The sequence below is a fragment of the Aptenodytes patagonicus genome, chromosome 1 (genome assembly GCF_965638725.1).
Source record: "Aptenodytes patagonicus chromosome 1, bAptPat1.pri.cur, whole genome shotgun sequence".
NCBI classification, from domain to species: Eukaryota; Metazoa; Chordata; class Aves; order Sphenisciformes; family Spheniscidae; genus Aptenodytes; species Aptenodytes patagonicus.
This window is the reverse complement of record NC_134949.1, coordinates 170,544,639-170,563,324: the sequence shown is the minus strand read 5'-3', so window position 1 is coordinate 170,563,324 and position 18,686 is coordinate 170,544,639. Positions and strand designations below refer to the sequence as shown.

The following is an 18,686-nucleotide window of genomic DNA, read 5'->3' as shown; positions in this document are numbered from 1 at the left end:
TCATTTACCTCTTTATTTTCCATATGTGATGCTTTATAAGGCATGTTCCTGGGTGAAAACTGGCATCCAGAACCTGGAGGATCAATTTCAAGATTGGATTCTCCCTGAATATAAAATTAAAAACTCTTGAAGAAGTAAAAACTTTACAAAGCTTGAATAACCCAGCACTTCAAAAGCATAAGAATTTCTGGAGAGAGGGAGAGAAGTAGCAACTCCTTTAAGAGTCAGGCTGGGGAATGCGGTAAACATCTAGTAGACCTGAGGATAAACCAGAATCCTTTGAAATGAGTAGTGATTATACCAATCCTGGACCCAAAGCTTTCTCTATGGATGTAATCTTGTGTGCTATTTGGGGTCTGCTGTGGCCTGTAACAGACAAAAATATCAGGAGGATAGGCTGAAATGTGTCAGTGGTCACAGAACAGGGTTTGAACTCTTTTGGGGGCAGCCAGTGCATATATGAAGGTTTTAGGTGGAGAGGTGCTCTGTTCTGCTTGGGAACGTTGTTGTGGTGGGTGAGGAGGCCCACAGGCCTGGGAAGCAGGGGGAATCACAAATTCACTTCTTCTGTCAGCCCTGGAAAGGATCACGCGAGCTGCGGGTGGGAGAAAGGTCAGGAATGAGAAAGAAGGTAGAAACAAAGATGCTAAACAGCTCAGAGCAAGTAAGGAGAAGTAATATGTAAGTTATTACTACCAGTACCTAATGATCTAATAGTTGTTCAATGCTAATAGACTTAAAGTTGTGGTATTATCAAGCACTAGTGTGCTGCTTGTCATTGCTTTGATGCACGTCACCTCTGCTTCAGCTTCTTACCCTTCCTCACTCTCAACTGGAAAAAGCAAACCCCACCTCTGAGCACTCAGCATGGATGTGATTTGGGTAACTAATGTGAGTAGGTTCTTTGACAGGTAAGTGACTGAGTGGATTTGCTTCCTGAAAGGAAGGAAAAGTAGACTGGTAGTGACTGTAAAAGAAGAAAATGCTTACCAAATTTTCAGTTTCTTTACAAAGCTGCGAGGGCAGGCAGAAGAATGGACAGGGATATTCCCAGACTAGAGCATGCCCACTCATACTGTACATCTGCTTTCTGTGCAGAGATGCTTTTTCTCACCAAAGTGGGCAGAAGAGGTGAAGGTTAAGTGAGATTTGCTACAGGCAGTGTTACTGGGTAAGAATATCTGAATTCTGTATAGGAATTGCCTTAATCATGAGAACTGAGAGAACATTTAAATGGATTTTGGACATGTTTCTGGGATAATTTGAAACTTCCAACCCAAAATAGCAAAGAGCCATTGGGCCACACAGGGTTGACAATGTTGAAAATGTGTAAATCAGAAAAAGGGTATATTTTTTATGTGAGAAAGGAGAATCAATAATTGCCTAGAAAGAATTTTTAATATTAGATAATAGAGCTCCTCCAGGTATTTTGCCTTTGAGAGAATATGAAAAGAATGACTATAACAGAATGACTAGGAGTGGGAGAGAGAAAACCAAATTAATTGCTAACACTTTTTACTTAGTAAATCCAATTATTCCTTATGAACCACAGCTGAAGAGGAATTTAGAGGATGACAGTTCTAAAGAGGATTGAAACTCCTAATATCTGATCCACTCACAAGACAGTATTACTTTCCCAGCAACTTTCCCTCAGGTGAAAGAAAGGAATTAGTCCTACAGTAAATACCAGCTGTGCAAGGGTGTAGATTTCGTTGTGGAAATAGCTGAAAAAGAAATGATGGCCAGCCTTGAATGAGTCATTGCCAGATAATTGCCAGATGAGCTACATTAATAAAATTGTAACCTAGGCAAGGTTCAACTTCTGTATGGTTTATTTCTTCCTGCATGGTTAGAGAAATAAGTATTGTCAATTGAATTAAAAAAAGAGAAAGGCCATTCTTTTTCACATATTTATGCAGTTCACAGACAAATGTGTAATAGTTGGGTTTGCAGCATTTAAAAAAAGGTGTCAGTTGAAGAATTCTGAGTGACAGAAAGTGAGAACATAGGTTTTGCATGCTGTGAAACAGAAAATGGGAGCACTGTATAGAAAGGATAGCCATAACCTTTAAGATTTTTTTAATAGTGTTGTAGTACGAAGAGAAATTGCTGTGCTGCATTAAACCAGTGTGTTGAGTTAAACCAGTTGTCCATCCAGTGAGTGCAGTATTGTTCAGCCAGAAAGGGGAAGGAAGGAAGGAATTCCATATTGAATTATCTATTTTGATTTAGACAAATGACTGTGAAAGAAGGATTTTTGAGGAAAACTTTGGAGAAGGTTTTTAGGTTTGGGTTTTTTCTTTATCCTTAGAAGCTACCAGAAGATTTGTTGACCCTACTCAAATTGCTCTGTTAAATGCTCCCCCAAGTCTAGCAGGCAAGCTGCAGGTTTTGTACATACCCCTATAAAAAGCTTTACCCCATCACTACAAGCTGGCAAATTGCCCCATCACTACAAGACAGCACAAAAAGTTGTCTGCTAGAAACCAAAATACCACTTTGTGAAGAATATGAACCATTCATATATTCAATGTATTCAACAGTGCTATGAAGATTTTTTTAAACTTATTTCAATTACCATGTTCCAGTGAACTACATTAAGTACATTAAGCCTTGCTGTCCTGACTGTGCATCATTAACATCTATTCCAAGTAATAGTATGGCTAGTGAATCAGTAAAGGGTTCCATAATGGCTTTTAGTAATGAGCTTATTATTTTTAGTATTTACCTTTAGCTGATACAGTGTGTCCTGGATATTGGATACAGCTGACTATTTTCTCAAATGAAGAATGAATAAAGCAGGAATCTTTAACTTGTGACTAGGTGATCATTGCTGTGATATCTTGATACATAATTGAATTTAAATTTGATATTATATCTGCTTCTAGTGAACTTGATTGCATGCAGAAGAAATAGAGAGTACATTTGCCCTAAATAACACATGCAGAGCTGTATGTAGAAGGTCTAGAATTTTAGTATTTACTGTGTGAAATCAAATGCTTTAAAGGACTTCAGCAATGAAAGACTGCTGGCTCTTAAAACCTTAAAAGTCGGGAAAAATTCTGCTAAGCCTCAGAATTAGTACATTTCTGAAGCATTCTGAGGAACTTGTAGTCCAAAAAGTATCTTCTTGTAATGCCTAGAGGAGCTACTAACTTTTGTCACACATATAGAAGGCAAATTGTGCTCTCTGGGACCTATGGAAAACTTAGAGTAATTTTGTATGACTGGGTTAATTTATGTCTATGAGCATGGCCAATGTCATTTTACAAATGGTATCTGGGTCTGTGTACGGTTCCTTAGGAATATCTTCGATCTCACTTAAGGTGATATTTAAGCAAAGATCAAAGACAAAATATCGTTGTTATGTGGCAACCTTGCTTTAATGAACAGTGTTCGTTGTTTAGCGTACATGGAAGGTTTTCCACAGAGCTAAGAGGACCTGCAATGTTTTTCATAAAACAGATTCTGCAAAATTTGAGTATGTTGTGTTGTCTATGCTCATATGCAAATTTAATAGGCAGGAATTAGGCATTTCTTTACTCCATTCCTGATAGGATTCTTTCCTTTCCTTTTCTTACAGCGTAACAGCTGGCAAAATATTTTTGAGACAGAGATATATAGAGCTATCCTCTTGTAGAGTATGCAGACAAAACTTAATATACAGAGGGTATTTGCATAATGTACAGTATCTGTGATGAGAAGGTAGATATTCAGTTTTTCTCGCATAACAAGTATTGCATATAACATGGAAAGTTGAATGAAGAATTGCGTCTTAATAAGCCACAGAATTCTGCTAGATGCTTAATTTTAGTCTCTGTATTTTGAGTTTTGATATGTTAGAAACAATGTTCTACTTCTTATAGCAGTTCTTTCTTGAATGAGCATATATCTGGTTTCTGTTGCTTGTTTTTTACATATCTATTAAGTAAATTTTGGCCTACTCTGTACTTATATCAGTTATGTAATGCTAAATAATTTATGCACAATTTGGCTGTTGTCCTGCAATAAATATTCTATCTGCATGTGCATTCACAAAAACACTAGGAAACTTCAGGTCTAGTTCTGAACATACAGTGTGTGTAGAATCTGGAGTTTGTTTTAAAAACCTGAAATGTCATGCATTTAGGCAATCACCGTGTAGTTTGTATTTAGCAAAACCAAAATGGAGGACAGTCTTTGCACACACAAGAAAACATGCATAGGGCTGAATGTTTCTTGCTTCAAAATGTAGATAACTCTTTTCTTGTTAAAGCTTGTAGTAAAATTAAAGCTATAATAAATAATACAACTTTGTGGAATGTAGTAATTATATTATGCTGTATTTCTTTTCTGTGAAAAATATGTGCACAAAATTAATGCATCTCATTAAAGTGGAATGTTGGTGCCATGAGAGTTAATACGAACTAGAAGATGACTCTCAGAGAGTAGAATAACTTACTAAAACATTTTTGTGTGTGTGTTTGTGTGTTAAACTAGCTATACTCATCGTGTGGTTGGCAGTGGAATCAGAGCTCAGTCTGCAAATCCAGAAGTAAAAGTGAAGGGAACAGATCCTGTAATAAGTCAAATTATTGACAAGCTGAAACACGTTATTCAGGTAAGCTGCTTTTACCTATAGATATAGTATAGTACTAAAGACCACTCTAGTAGTGAAAGAATTTACTGTACATTAAAGGTTAATTGCTAATTCAAGTTACTGCTCAGTGCACGTCAACACCGAAATACTACTTACTCTCGCTACAGAGGTCTCACTTCAATTATTAAAAATGATTTAGTTAAAAGGTTTGCGTATGGTAGATGAGTGTAGGAAGTAAGACTCTGGCAGCTGGGCCATTTGTACCTATGAGTACCACAGGTCGGCATTGCAGTAAATGTACAGAAGCTCAAACAGTATAATTTAGGGATATTAACTGGGTACATATGTTTAAAAAACAATAAAACATAATTTCCCTCTTCCCTCTTTACTAAATCTAGGTTCTTTCTTAACTAGTCTTGCTGCGAGGTTTTAAATTTAGATGCCAGATAGAAAAACTGGGAAGTTTGAACAAGAATAACATGCTTGCCAAAGGAGTTGGTGTTCATTACCTGATGTACATATCTGTGAGTTACTAAATTTAAGGCTTACAGGGCATTCAATTCCAATATGTTCTGCACAATCATATTGTAACACGTTTAAAGGATTACAGTTTTCTTTTGTTACGTGCTGTATCTATATGCACAGATAGACAGAACTACAGGACAAAAACCTGATTCTACTGAAACCAAGTTATTGTGCTGACAAGTCTGTATTTCAGTTTAAAAATATAAGTTTCCACTCCGATCTGAAGACTCAGTGATAAGAAATGTTCTACCGGCATTTCTTGTCAGTGACCCATCTAACCCAGTGTCCTCTCATCTGCACTGGTAAAAGGAGAGGCTACCTAGGGCTGGCATGCAAGCTTGGCACCTTTATGGTCTCCACTCCCCTTCTCTACCTCATTCCCCAAACATGAGAATTAGAGATACTAGATGACTCTTCTTTGCCTATTGCATTTAGTTTCATCTAAGGAATTGCTTTAATTTTGTTTTTCTATCTTCTTGGTAGCTTTTAAATACAGTTTCCCAAATGGTTTCTGGAGTTGAAATAGGCAAGCCATTCTAACATTACTGATACCTTCATGATAAACTCTCTTGGTTCTTATTTCTCTATTTGTGAAAAATAACTCTTCTCTGACAACAAAACAAAGAGTGGTGAAATAGAAAAAACCAGAAAAATTTCTTTTCCATCAATAGGGTTGTTTTCTGGGAGAAGTGGCATCCAGATTGAAGCTCAAAGGCAATCATTATTCCTTCCTCCTTAAAAGAAATATCTTTTGTAGCCCTCCAGCTTCAGCACGCTTTTGTCTTTCTTTCTTTATTAAAATGGTGACTGCAATGGTGAGAAAATGAATACAATTTTCCCTCCGAAGACATGCTATGACTTAATTAAGAACTACAAATTACTGTGCAAAGAAAAACATTGCAATCTTACTGGGTAAGTCTCAAGGTCTTTCATCTATCAGGAATGCCCTTCTTCTTTGATATTAAATCTGCACTGTATAGTTTATTGTGTTGTTTTCCTCTAGAGACTAGGAGTTGTGTTGTTTCCTCCTTGAGTGAGGATCTAAAAGAGTGGAATAGAGCAATTCCATTATAAGACATTTCATTTTGAGAGCTTATTTGCCCTTGTCCCAAAAGGCTAGAGTGGGTCTTGGGGAGAAGGACATATAATTTACATACTGCAAGTCTAACTAACCTCCAAATATGTTATCTTTCTATGGGATAGTTTCCTTTCTTGCAGCTCTGAGTATGGAAATAGGGTCAGGGGATAAAGAGAGCATCAAATTCCTTAGAGACCCAACATACGACTGCTTTTCCTCAGATAAAAGGGCTGGAGAAACTGCAGAAAAAGCTTTCTTCTCTATCATTTACTGCTTGGGAAAGGAGGATGGGGAGTGTAAATTAGAGATTTAAATACAAAAGATCACCTTTTTGTCCTTTGTGATATGAAAAGGATGAATCACATATTAAGCTTATGATGGACAGATTAAATAAGGGGATCTTAATGGATTTTGGTGCTGCCTCTGAGATAGACAGAGTCATACTTAAGTCCAGCACTCTATTACCGTAATATTGCAGTATTACTGCACTGCAAATGTTTAAATAGCTAATTTAGTAGGAAAAAAAAAAAATTGTCCTGTTTTTCAGAACTAATCATTCCTGAAATCTGTAAAAGTTTATATGCTTTAATTTAGCTTTAAGGTGACACAGATTGGCAGGGTGATATATAACTTGCTATTTGTGTAGGCAATTATGTATATTTTTATATAAATTCCATGTTGCTGTAACCTTGCTTGCTAAACAAGTACATTTTTGTTATTTAGTTGTGTTTTCTATGTAGCCATTTGCTTTCTGTATTAGGAGAAAGTAAACGAGTGGTAATTCAGGTTTATATGACTTTTCACATCAGCTTTTAAACATTTCAAGATGCAGGATATTGAAGTAGCATTTCTCTCCATCTCATGATGTCATGTTAGGATACGGTCCTTCCTTCTCAGCCACAGTCAGAGCTCTGTGTATCAGTGGTAAGTATAGGTTGATTTTCTATTGCTTGTACAGCCTGTCATGGTACCAAGGCCTTCAGGACTGAATAGTCTCTACCACTTTGTAAATATCAATACAAGATGAAAAATCAGAAGCTTTGCTTCTGGTACTTCTCACAGTGAAAATGGTGAAATGCACTGAAATGTAACTTATCCATGATAACCTGTGTCATTTGTTTGCAGCAGAGGTGGAGTTCAGTTCTTTAATCAGACACCTGCATTTAGGTGTTTAAGCTTCCCTTACATATAGATCTAGTCATGGACCTTAGAGAGCTGTTCATTTGGCCATATGTAAATGTATGCTTCAGGATAAGAAGAACAGTAGTTCTTTAGTCTTGCACAATATAAAAGGAGTTTCAGTACATTGCCCACATGTTGGCATCTACATTGTAGACACTTGCAGTTAGGTGTCTGGTCTGAAGGATTTCACCCTTGTGTCATGTTTCTGAGCCCTTTCCAAGAGGTTGTCAGTTTGAACACACAAGCTAGACATGTATCATTTTCTAAGGAGAAATATTTAGCATATACACTGGATCTTCTTATAATGCTACCTTCTGCTTTTTCAACGGCTATGTTGGACCACATGATCATCAAACCATAAACAAACTTGAAGTCTACTTGAAAATGAAGCCTTTTGCTTTTGCTGGTATCTGGGCTGGGCTGAAGTACTTAGGATTTTTTTTTGGTTGGTTGGCTTTTAATTTCTCTGAAATGACTGTTTTTATTTAAGAGATCTTAGGTACAGTTCAGACAGCCAGGAACTAGTGAAGATACATACAAACATTTGGGGAGCTCTTAAAAAAAAAATCTAATTTTATGATTATATATTATTTTCTAATGGTTAAAAAAAAAAAAAGATGATTAAACTATAGAAGGACTAATTTGAAGAGGATCACCAGTTTTGCATTTAGAATACATAATTTAAGTCAGATTGAGAAATATATCCTGATTACATTTTGTCCTTCCAGACCAGAAAAAGTAATTCTCTCTAGTAAATCCAGGGTAGAAAAACTCTGTTAGAAAGCTTCATTGTTTTCTGAAACCTTCTTTCTTCTTTGTCATCAAAGCAGATGACCCCTTTTCTCACCAATTACACTAAATTTCCCCTCTTATTTTCAAGAATCCCAGAATGAGGGCAAGAAGGAAGTGAATATTGTGAGATGTAAAGGGAAAGCCCATTTAAGGGAGGGCCCAGTGAGCTCTCAGAAAATCAGACTGTACATACTTATTGTACAAATGACTAAATATTATGAAGTAGCAAAAAAAGAACAGATATCTTAAAGATCCCTTCCTGCTCATCTTTATTATGTACATAAGAAAACAGATCAAAGAGCATTCTGCCCTGCATGCAGAAAAGAACAGATGTCCTCTATTATCTCCTCTTTTCTTGCAAGGTAGGTATAGAAGCGCATAAAAATCCCAAGCAAAGAATTGTCTTTAAAAGATGTAAACATACAATGCTTAAACATACTGTTTTCTAGGTTCTATTCTATTAAAAACTTTAAACCACTGAAACCAAACCTGTTGCATAAGGGAGAGTCTCTCTTCCCAGCAGGCTGTGGTTTCTGGGTACTTCTTTGTGAGGGGCTCACAGCAATCCTCCTTCTTTTTCTGTAAATAGTGGATTTACCAAAAATCAATAGAACTTTTTGATTCCATCGGACCCTGACTGCTATAACCTGTGCTCTGGACTCCACAGGTTCATATTCACAGCAACAAAGTGCAATTAGAGGAACTAACATGAACTCTGCTGAACCAGTCAGTGCTGAAAATGGCTTGACAAAGGCACCTTCTTTTGTAAAAATCCTTACTTGTACAGACTAGTGTTTTGGAGAGTTTTAAATGATGGGCTCTTCTTCATTCATTTATCTTCACAGCAGGCAAATAATGGGTTCAGTGCATAGTCTCTTACGTACTGCAATCTGCAACTACCACTCTAATAGGCAATCATGATAAGCAAAGTCAGTTGCATATGGCAGCAATAATAATGGTAATTATTTTTCTTTCTCCCCTTATAATTTAAAAACGCGATTCATTCGTCTTTCCTGCAAGTGCAAATACTGAGGTTATGAAGTAAGTATGATATTTTGGTGCTGTGATTACAGATGATTAGACCTTGGTCATTTCAATGTATTTCTTCTTCCAGAAGACAGTCTCAAAAAGATACTGCTTTTGAAAATAATAGACATTACTTGGAGCTCGTATGTACAGGTGAAATAAAGACTTCCTAATTTTAGGAAATCCTGCCATACCCCTATGTCTGCCTGTCTGTCTAAATTAGGCAGATCAAATCTCCCTCTGGAGATCTCCAGAGGCACCTGCCACTCTATTGACTATACTGGAAATCTAAATGCTTCTATTAGGATAAATGATTTCCTATTTCTAGGTGCAGCAAAAGATGTGCCTGAACTTATTTGGAAGGCATCCCATCTTATACTGCTATACCACTGGACTCCTAGCTGATATACATGGAATAGTATTTACTTTCTCCACAAAGGGCTGAAAACTGTCACTAATGGAAGTGATGCCTACAACCTTTAAGTGAATAGAGGCCACTACTTCGTAAGACATTAAATGTAGGTGACAATCTAATTTTTCCTTTACTACTGGTCATTATTAAGGTGTGGTAAGCTCTGTGTTTCACCATGACATCATCTACCCATTTACCTAGCTCAAAAAGGTTACAAAAATAGTGAGGTGAGATTTTGTTTTGACACTGATTTGTCATACTAACAACTAAACTTTCCAGCTGTGTTTTTTAAAGCTTTTATCAATGTACCGCAGCACGGGCAAAATAATAGGTGTTTTCGTAAGAGCTGTTCGAGTACATATTGGAAATGGTGACGGAATACATTACCTGAGTCCTCATCTGCACATACAAAGAACCATGTTTTTAAATTATTCATATGCAAGATGTGGCACTTGTAGCTGTGCTTCCCTTTGATCACTGATATCAAGATTGTGCCTTCTTTAGTGTTATGATAATCATCTAATAGTTAAAATCCCTCTGCCTCTTAGAATAGTTCAAACTGCTGTATAAATTTAATGAAGTAAACATTCTGATGACTCTGTTGATGACTGAAATACAATTCTTTCTCATGGAATGAGTGAATTCTCAAAAGTACAGCATTTAACAGTCTCAGATACTGAAGGTCTTAGCTGGATACACTCTTCAGTAACACACTCTTAAAGACTCACTTTGAAAACGTTTATTTTCCTTTCTCTTTGTAAATGTTTTTTTGTTGATATATTGTATTCTGCACTTTGCACCGTTCAATACCAGGTACCTCACAGAGGTAACTGGGAAGTAAAATGTCAGTGCACTTTGTGCAACAGCCATTCAGCATTCACTGGTGTTAGTATTGCTTTCAGCTGTTTTTGCTCCTAAACTGCCTAGTTATTATTTTTGTTGCAATAGGAAAGACTGCCTCACAAGTTTTGTTTTGTTTTGTTTTTCATATTACAAATGCATATCTAAATGTTAATTTTGCTTTAGGTTTCACTTTTACTGCCTTTTTCACTTTTTAGTCTCTTCCAAAGTTTGAACAATCCTGCAGGTACAGAATAGCTCAGTATCTTGATTATGTTAACTTTTTCCCCAGAGACTTGTTGGCTCTCCCTTTCATATTTGATGTGTTGGCTCCTTCTTTTGTTTCATTTCTGGAGTTAGTACAATGTTACTGTCTTTTTGAAATCAATCCCTTGGACAAATTCCATCTTTGGCAAGGCACGATAGCAGAGTATGAGAGCAACGTGTCGTATTAGGATATTCCTACTTGACAGAGGAGCCTATTTCATATTTGTTGTGTGAGATGTTCCTATCTTTTGGCACATCTACGGAGAGCTGGCATATCACACTGTATTGTCTTGAGCTCCCTCTGACTGCTAGCTGGTGCCGAAGATATGTTAAATACTTGAGTATTACCATTGCATGTAAGATATTGGTATAATTTCTGTAAAGATATTAAATGGCTAGAAATGAGATGAGAAATTATTTTCTGAGTTTCACCCTTCTCCTTTTAAAATACACTTCAACTTCCAGCCTCAAAAATACACATTAGAGTGCAGGATCGCTGATGCTTTTGTGTGTCTTGAGAGTGAAAAGATTTTCTTCACAGTTCTGTGACGGTAATGAAGGTATATGCCCCTTTTGTTGCTCACAAAGGTGGTCTTTCTGTATTTGTAAGTTAAAACACTAAAAATTATATGAACATTCTGAGATGACCGTATGTCCTGGAAAATTATGTGTAAACTCAAACCTACATGTGGTTTACATGTGGAAGGCAGAGAAGGAAAAAGTGATTAGGAGGGCATGAAGTTGAGCCCATGCATCTCCCAGTGTTGGGATGCCGAGGGGGTAAATTGAGAAGAACAGGTCACCAGCCACATAATCCTTTTTGTCAGTAATTTCAATAAAACCCCGATAATATTTTTTCCTGGTTTGTTTTGTTTTTCACTAACTAGCTTACCAAAGTTATTAAAGGCTAATCAGAATCCCATTCATTTAGCACAAATTATCCTCATTTTTGTATAGTATCTTTTAAAACAGGATTTGTGCTTAAATGAATCACAGAATCATAGAATAGTTTGGGTTGGAAGAGACCTCTAAAGGTCATCCAGTCCAACCCCCCTGCCGTGGGCAGCAACATCTTCAACTAGAGCAGGTTGCTCAGAGCCCCGTCCAACCTCACCTTGAAGGTTTCCAGGGATGGGGCATCCACCACCTCTCTGGGAAACCTGTGCCAGTGTTTCACCACCTGCAGCATAAAAAATTTCTTCCTTATATCTAGTCTAAATCTACCCCCCTTTAGTTTGAAGCCATTCCCCCTTGTCCTGTCACAACAAGCCCTGCTAAAAAGTTTGCCGCCATCTTTTTCATAAGCCCCCTTTCAGTACTGATAGGCTGCAATAAGGTCTCCCCAAAGCCTTCTCTTCTCTCCAGGCTGAACAACCCCAACTCTCTCAGCCTTTCTTCAGAGGAGAGGTGTTCCATCCCCCTCATCATTTTCGTGACCCTCCTCCTCTGGACCCGCTCCAACAGGTCCATGTCTTTCTTCTGCTGAGGGCTCCAGAGCTGGACACAGTACTGCAGGTGGGGTCTCACCAGAGCAGAGGAGAGGGGCAGAATCCCCTCCCTCGACCTGCTGGCCACGCTTCTTTGGATGCAGCCCAGGATATGATTGGCCTTCTGGGCTGCGAGCGCACAGTGCTGGCTCATGTCCAGCGTTTCATCCACCAGTACCCCCAAGTCCTTCTGGGCAGGGCTGCTCTCAGTCCCTTCATCCCCCAGCCTTTATTGAGACTGGGGGTTGCCCTGACTCAGGTGCAGGACCTGGCACTTGGTCTTCTTGAACCTCATGAGGTTCACACAGGCCCACTTCTCCAGCTTGTCCAGGTCCCTCTGGATGGCATCCCATCCGTCTGGCATGTCAACCACACCACTCAGCTTGGTGTCATCTGCAAACTTGCTGAGGGTGCACTCGATCCCACTGTCTATGTCATTGATGAAGATATTAAACAATACCGGTCCCAATACGGACCCCTGTGGGACGCCACTCATCACCAATCTCCATCTGGACATTGAGCCGTTGACCACTACCCTCTGGATGCGACCATCTAACCAATTCCTCACCCACTGGACAGTCCACCCATCAAATCCATACCTCTCCAGTTTAGAGAGAAGGATGCTGTGGGGGACCATGTCAAAGGCCTTACAGAGGTCCACATAGGCAACATCTGTAGCCCTTCCCGTGTCCACTGATGTAGTTGCTCCATCATAGAAGGCCACTAGGTTGGTCAGGCAGGACTTGCCCTTGGTGAAGCCATGCTGGCTGTCTCAAATCACCTCCCTGTCCTCCATGTGCCTTAGCATAGCTTCCAGGAGGATCCGTTCCATGATCTTCCCAGGCACAGACATGAGACTGACTGGCCTGTAGTTCCCTGGGTCTTCCTTTCTTCCCTTTTTAAAAATGGGGGTTATGTTTCCCCTTTCCCAGTCAGTGGGAACTTCACTGGACTGCCACGACTTCTCAAATATGATGGATAGTGGCTTAGCAATGAAAAGCCTTTGATTTCTCTTAATGTGAATAAATAAAAGGAAAAGAGCGTACATTGTACAGAGCTTTGTGGAACTAAGTTTAAGGTCCAAATTTGTGTAAAACTCTAAATGAAAAAAAAAAATTAAATTCCTAACATTTGTATTTTTGCTGTTTTTTCTTCTTCCGTTGCTTATAAAGCACTGCACCATACACAGTGAGAAAACATACGCATTGATGCAACAGAGAGATACTATCAATTCTTATCCATTTAGTGCAGACAACAGTGGCACAGAAAACAAGACAGCCTTTTCTAGCTACTTAGGTGGATAGTGACACTAACCGAAGCATTCATTATGGTGCAGATGCTCTCTACAAAAGCCTATTTTGCACCTAAATTGCCTGCTGCTATAGGTGGTAAAAACTGCTTGTGTTAGGGTTTCTTAGCAAAACAGGAACATTGTTCTATCTTCTCATTTTTAAGTACAATATTAAGTGAAGGAGAGTTTTGAGATTTTGGAAGAGTTATAGCTATGGCAAACAATATGACCTGGGGCACAGATTTTGTGATGCTTACTTTAGAAAGTCTGATCTACTTTACTTTTTGCAAAACTGTGGAAAGGAAATTATTTTTTCTGGTTTATAATTTATCATTTATGCTCCTTGACTTTCTTAAAATGGATTTTTATTTTATTTTTTAATCATAGAATCATAGAATCATTAAGGTTGGAAAAGACCTCTGTCGTGGTTTAACCTCAGTCGGCAACTGAGCACCACACAGCCGCTCGCTCACTCCCCCCCACCCGGTGGGATGGGGGAGAGAATTGGAAGAGCACAAGTGAGAAAAACTCGTGGGTTGAGATAAAAACAGGTTAATAATTAAAATAAAATGATAATAATATGATAATAATAATAATAATACACAAAGCAAGTGATGCACAGTACAATTGCTACCACCTGCCGACTGATGCCCAGCCAGTCCCCAAGCAGCGGCCTCCCCGCCCCCCTGGCCAGCTTCCCCAGTTTATGTACTGAGCGTGACGTCACATGGTATGGAATGTTTCTTTGGCCAGTTTGGCTGTGCCCCCTCCCAGCTTCTTGTGCACCTGCAGCCTTCTCAGTCGGTAGAGCATGGAAAACTAAAAAGTCCTTGGCTAGCGTAAGCATTACCTAACAACAACTAAAACATCGGTGCGTTATCAACTTTGTTTTCATCCTAAATCCAAAACACAGCACTGTACCAGCTACTAGGAAGGAAATTAACTCTATCCCTGCGAAACCAGGACAACCTCTAAGATCATCGAGTCCAACCGTCGACCCAACACCACCATGTCCACTAAACCATGTCCCTAAGCGCCGCATCTACACGTCTTTTAAATACTTCCAGGGATGGGGACTCAACCACTTCCCTGGGCAGCCTCTTCCAAGGTTTCACCACTCTTTCAGTAAAGAATTTTTTCCTCATATCTAATCTAAACCTTCCCTGGCTCAACTTGAGGCCATTTCCTCTCGTCCTATCGCTTGTTACTTGGGAGAAGAGACTGACACCCACCTCACTACAACCTCCTTTCAGGTAGTTGTAGAGAGCAATGAGGTCTCCCCTCAGCCTCCTTTTCTCCAGGCTAAACAACCCCACTTCCCTCATCCACTCCTCATCAGATTTGTTCTCCAGACCCCTCACCAGCCTCGTTGCCCTTCTCTGGACACGCTCCAGCACCTCAACGTCCTCCTTGTAGTGAGGGGCCCAAAACTGAACACAGTAGTCGAGGTGCGGCCTCACCAGTGCCAAGTACAAAGGGACAATCTCTTCCCTACTCCTGCTGGCCACACTATTTCTGATACAGGCCAGGATGCCATTGGCCTTCTTGGCCACCTGGGCACACTGCCGGCTCATGTTCGGCCGGCTGTCAACCAACACCTCCAGGTCCTTTTCCGACAGGCAGCTTTCCAGCCACTCTTCCCCAAGCCTGTAGCACTGCATGGGGTTGTTGTGGCCCAAGTGCAGGACCCGGCACTTGGCCTTGTTGAACCTCATACAGTTGGCCTGGGCCCATCGATCCAGCCTGTCCAGGTCCCTCTGCAGAGACTTCCTACCCTCCAGCAGATCAACGCTCCCGCCCAACTTGGTGTCGTCTGCAAACTTACTGAGGGTGCACTCAATCCCCTCATCCAGATCATCGATAAAGATATTGAACAAGACCGGCCCCAAAACTGAGCCCTGGGGAACACCGCTCGTGACCGGCCGCCAACTGGATGTAACTCCATTCACCACAATATACTTTCTTTCAAACTTCCTATAACTTTGGCTATAGATCTCAAAGAAAACAAGTGGTTTTGCCCACTTACCCCATGGAAGTAGTAGCAATTCTGAAAGTGAAAAGGAGCTTCTGATGCTCTTAATTCCCAATCCCAACTTAGAAAAGGAAGGGAATATATATATTGTTATATAATAGGACAGACTAGAGAGTTCAAGAGGGCTTCAGGGCCCTGATGCAGTAGTCTCAACAGTATTCACTCAACCTCTCATTAACTTTGGTGGGCTCCACAGAAGCATAGGAGTCAGTCTGTGAAGGCTGGACATTTTTGCTTTCTTCTATAATTTCATCAGAGAATAGGAAATCCCTTCTTTTTGCCGTGAGGTGGTACCCCGTTAGTTGTATAGATGGATGTGACATGTTGCATAATGTATGACAGTGGATACATTGCCAGATTTTTAACTAGCTACCCAGTTTGGGAGAATCTCTCATCTGAAATTACTTGGGATTTTTTGGGGGCACGTGTGCTTTTTCATTGTTATTAAAAAAGGCAAAAACCTCCTTAAATTTATCGTCTATTCCAGTTGTAATAAAGGGAGAGGAAGCTCTCAATGTCTAATTTCATATTTTAATTGGATAACGTATTTAACCTCAGTGATGTCTTGTGAGGAGGGAGAGGAAAACTGGTATAGGAAATACACTTAATTTTGAGTGAATGCCAGTTTAACAACTGGCTTGTCTCTGAATACTTTTAGTAGAGGATTGTTTTAGGGAGCGGTATTGCGGATTACTGTTGCTGTTGGCCTTCCCATTTAAAGAATCAATTGTTGTGCAACGGCAACCATGCCACTTAGCATATAATTAACTAGAAACGAGTTTAGGAATTCAGCTTGCAAGTGTCCTGCCTAATGGAATCTGGATTTGTGTAAAGAGTCTTTCTTCTTATGATTGAAGAATCACATCCTTTTTTTCTCATGTGGAACAATAATTGGACTTTGTAGAGATGCATACAATCCTCAGCTACTTGCAGTACAAACATTATTCATTCTGTCATTTACATTCACAGGTCAGGTTGACAATGAACAAAAGTGCAAGTGATATGTCTCTAATAGACAATAAAACAGGAAGGACATATCCTACTAATAGATTTTTTTAATGATATTACTATTCACTGGTATTCATCACATTAGAAATTATAAGAATATCACTAATCTGATTAGACTTTAATACAATACAGTGAATTTTACTTAAACTAATAAGTTTTGGGACTGCCCTAGCTCATTTAGCTACAATCTGCTAACTACACTGGAATACATACATGTCCAGTATTGTGAAAGGTGGATATCTGTTTGAGTATCAAATTGTAGTCATACTGGCTTGTGCTGTTCTTGTACAGCAGTAGAACTACTATTTAGTTAGTTTCTTTACAAAATGTATTTTGCAGTGGGTTGCAGTTTGCTATAAAATATTTTTATCCTAAATGTCTTCTGAAATATTAAGCTAATTTGTTTTGCAAACATTTTATATACAGCTTTGAACAAGCTTGATTACTATTAAAAAGGATGGGTTAATCATATGAAGAGAGTTTAAGTATAAGAATTCAATCAGTCTTTACATTTGAACTGTTTTCCCAGATTTGCACTGTAAATTACTTTAACAGAAGTGGTTCTGGAGGAAGCTGCATTAATTGAAGCTGTTATTTGCATCCAAGTAAATGCCATTTGTGGTGGGTTGACCTTGGCTAGCTGCCAGATGCCCACCAAGCTGCTCTCTCACTCCCCCTACTCAGCTGAACAGGGGGAGAAAATAAGATGAAAAGGCTCATCGGCTGAGATAAAGACAGGGAGATCACTTACCAATTACTGTCATGGGCAAAAACGACTCAAATTGGGGAAAATTAATTTAATTTCTTGCCAATTAGAAGTAGAGTAGGATGGTGTGAAAAAACAGAAAAAAATAGAAACACTTCCCCTCAGGTCCCCACCCTCCACCCCTTCTTCCCAGGCTCAACTTCACTCTTTTGTTCCCAACTCTTCTACCTCCTCACCCTCAGCGGTGCAGGGGGATGGGAACGGGGGTTGTGGTCAGTCCATAACACTTTGTCTCTGCCGTTCCTTCCTCCTCACACTTTTCCCCTGCTCCAGCATGGGTCCTTCCCATGGGCTGCAGTCTTTCAGAAACAGACTGCTTCTGTGTGGGCTCCTCTCCACCAGCCACAGTCCCTGCCAGGAGCCTGCTCTGCCATGGGCTTTCCACAGGCTGCAGCTTCCTTCAGGGCACACCCACCTGCTGCAGCATAGGGTCCTCCATGGACTGCAGTGTGGATATCTACTCTACTGTGGTCCTCTATGGGCTGCAGTGGGACAACCTTGCGTCACCATGGTCTTCACCGCAGGCTGCAGGAGAACCTCTGCTCCAGTGCGTGAAGCCCCTCCTCCTCCTCCTTCTTCTCCGGCCCCGGTGTCTGCGGGGCTGTTTCTCTCGCATTTTTTTCCCTGCTACCTGTCACAGCTGCTGCCCAGTGTTTTCTACCCTTTCTTAAATACATTTTCCCCGAGGTGCTACTGTCTTGGCTGAGGGGCTCCTCTGTGCCCTGCGCTGGGTCGGTTAGAGCCGGCTAGAACAGGCTGTGTCTGGCATGGGGCAGCCCCGTCCTCTCCTCACAGAGGCCGCCCTGCAGCCCCCCGCTGCCAGCACCGGGGCACCTGCACCCAGTACACCATTATAATACCTACTTCTGAAATCAATATGCTTATTAGGAAAAGGTTCTTCACTGAGAGGGTGGTCAGTCACTGGAACAGGCTCCCCAGGGAAGTGGTCACGGCACCAAGCCTGTCAGAGTTCAAGGAGCATCTGGATGATGCTCTTAGTCATATGGTTTAGTTTTAGGTAGTCCTATGAGGAGCAGGGAGTTGGACTCGATGATCCTGATGGGTCCTTTCCAACTTGAGGTATTCTACAATTCTATGATTCTATTACATTAATAAAAGATAGAGGAATAATCCCAAATTAACACACTTGGAACAACATATTTGGTAAAAAAAAGAGAAATGTAGACCTAGATAGCAAAGGAGACTTTAAACGATTTAAATAAAGCAGGAAATTAACTCTCTAGTCACAAGTGAAAATCAAATTAGTAGTTTTAAGTTACGAAATCTGATACATATCACAAAACCATCCCATAGTTAGCTTCATTGACAGCCTCTTCCGAGTAGAGGTTCAGCAACTAAATATCACATCAGGATGGAAGGTATCAACAAAAATTTGAGAAG

General features: G+C 39.9%; 1 protein-coding gene across 3 annotated transcripts in view; it reads left to right on the top strand.

Moving 5' to 3' along the window:
* GPC5 (glypican 5) overlaps positions 1-18,686 on the top strand; it is a 796,885-nt gene that overhangs the window by 263,957 nt on the left and 514,242 nt on the right. For all 3 annotated transcript variants that reach the window (XM_076362213.1, XM_076362206.1, XM_076362220.1), the window contains exon 6: positions 4,480-4,600. In XM_076362213.1, the coding sequence (XP_076218328.1) occupies positions 4,480-4,600 (121 nt within the window). The remainder of the gene's footprint in view (positions 1-4,479; positions 4,601-18,686) is intronic.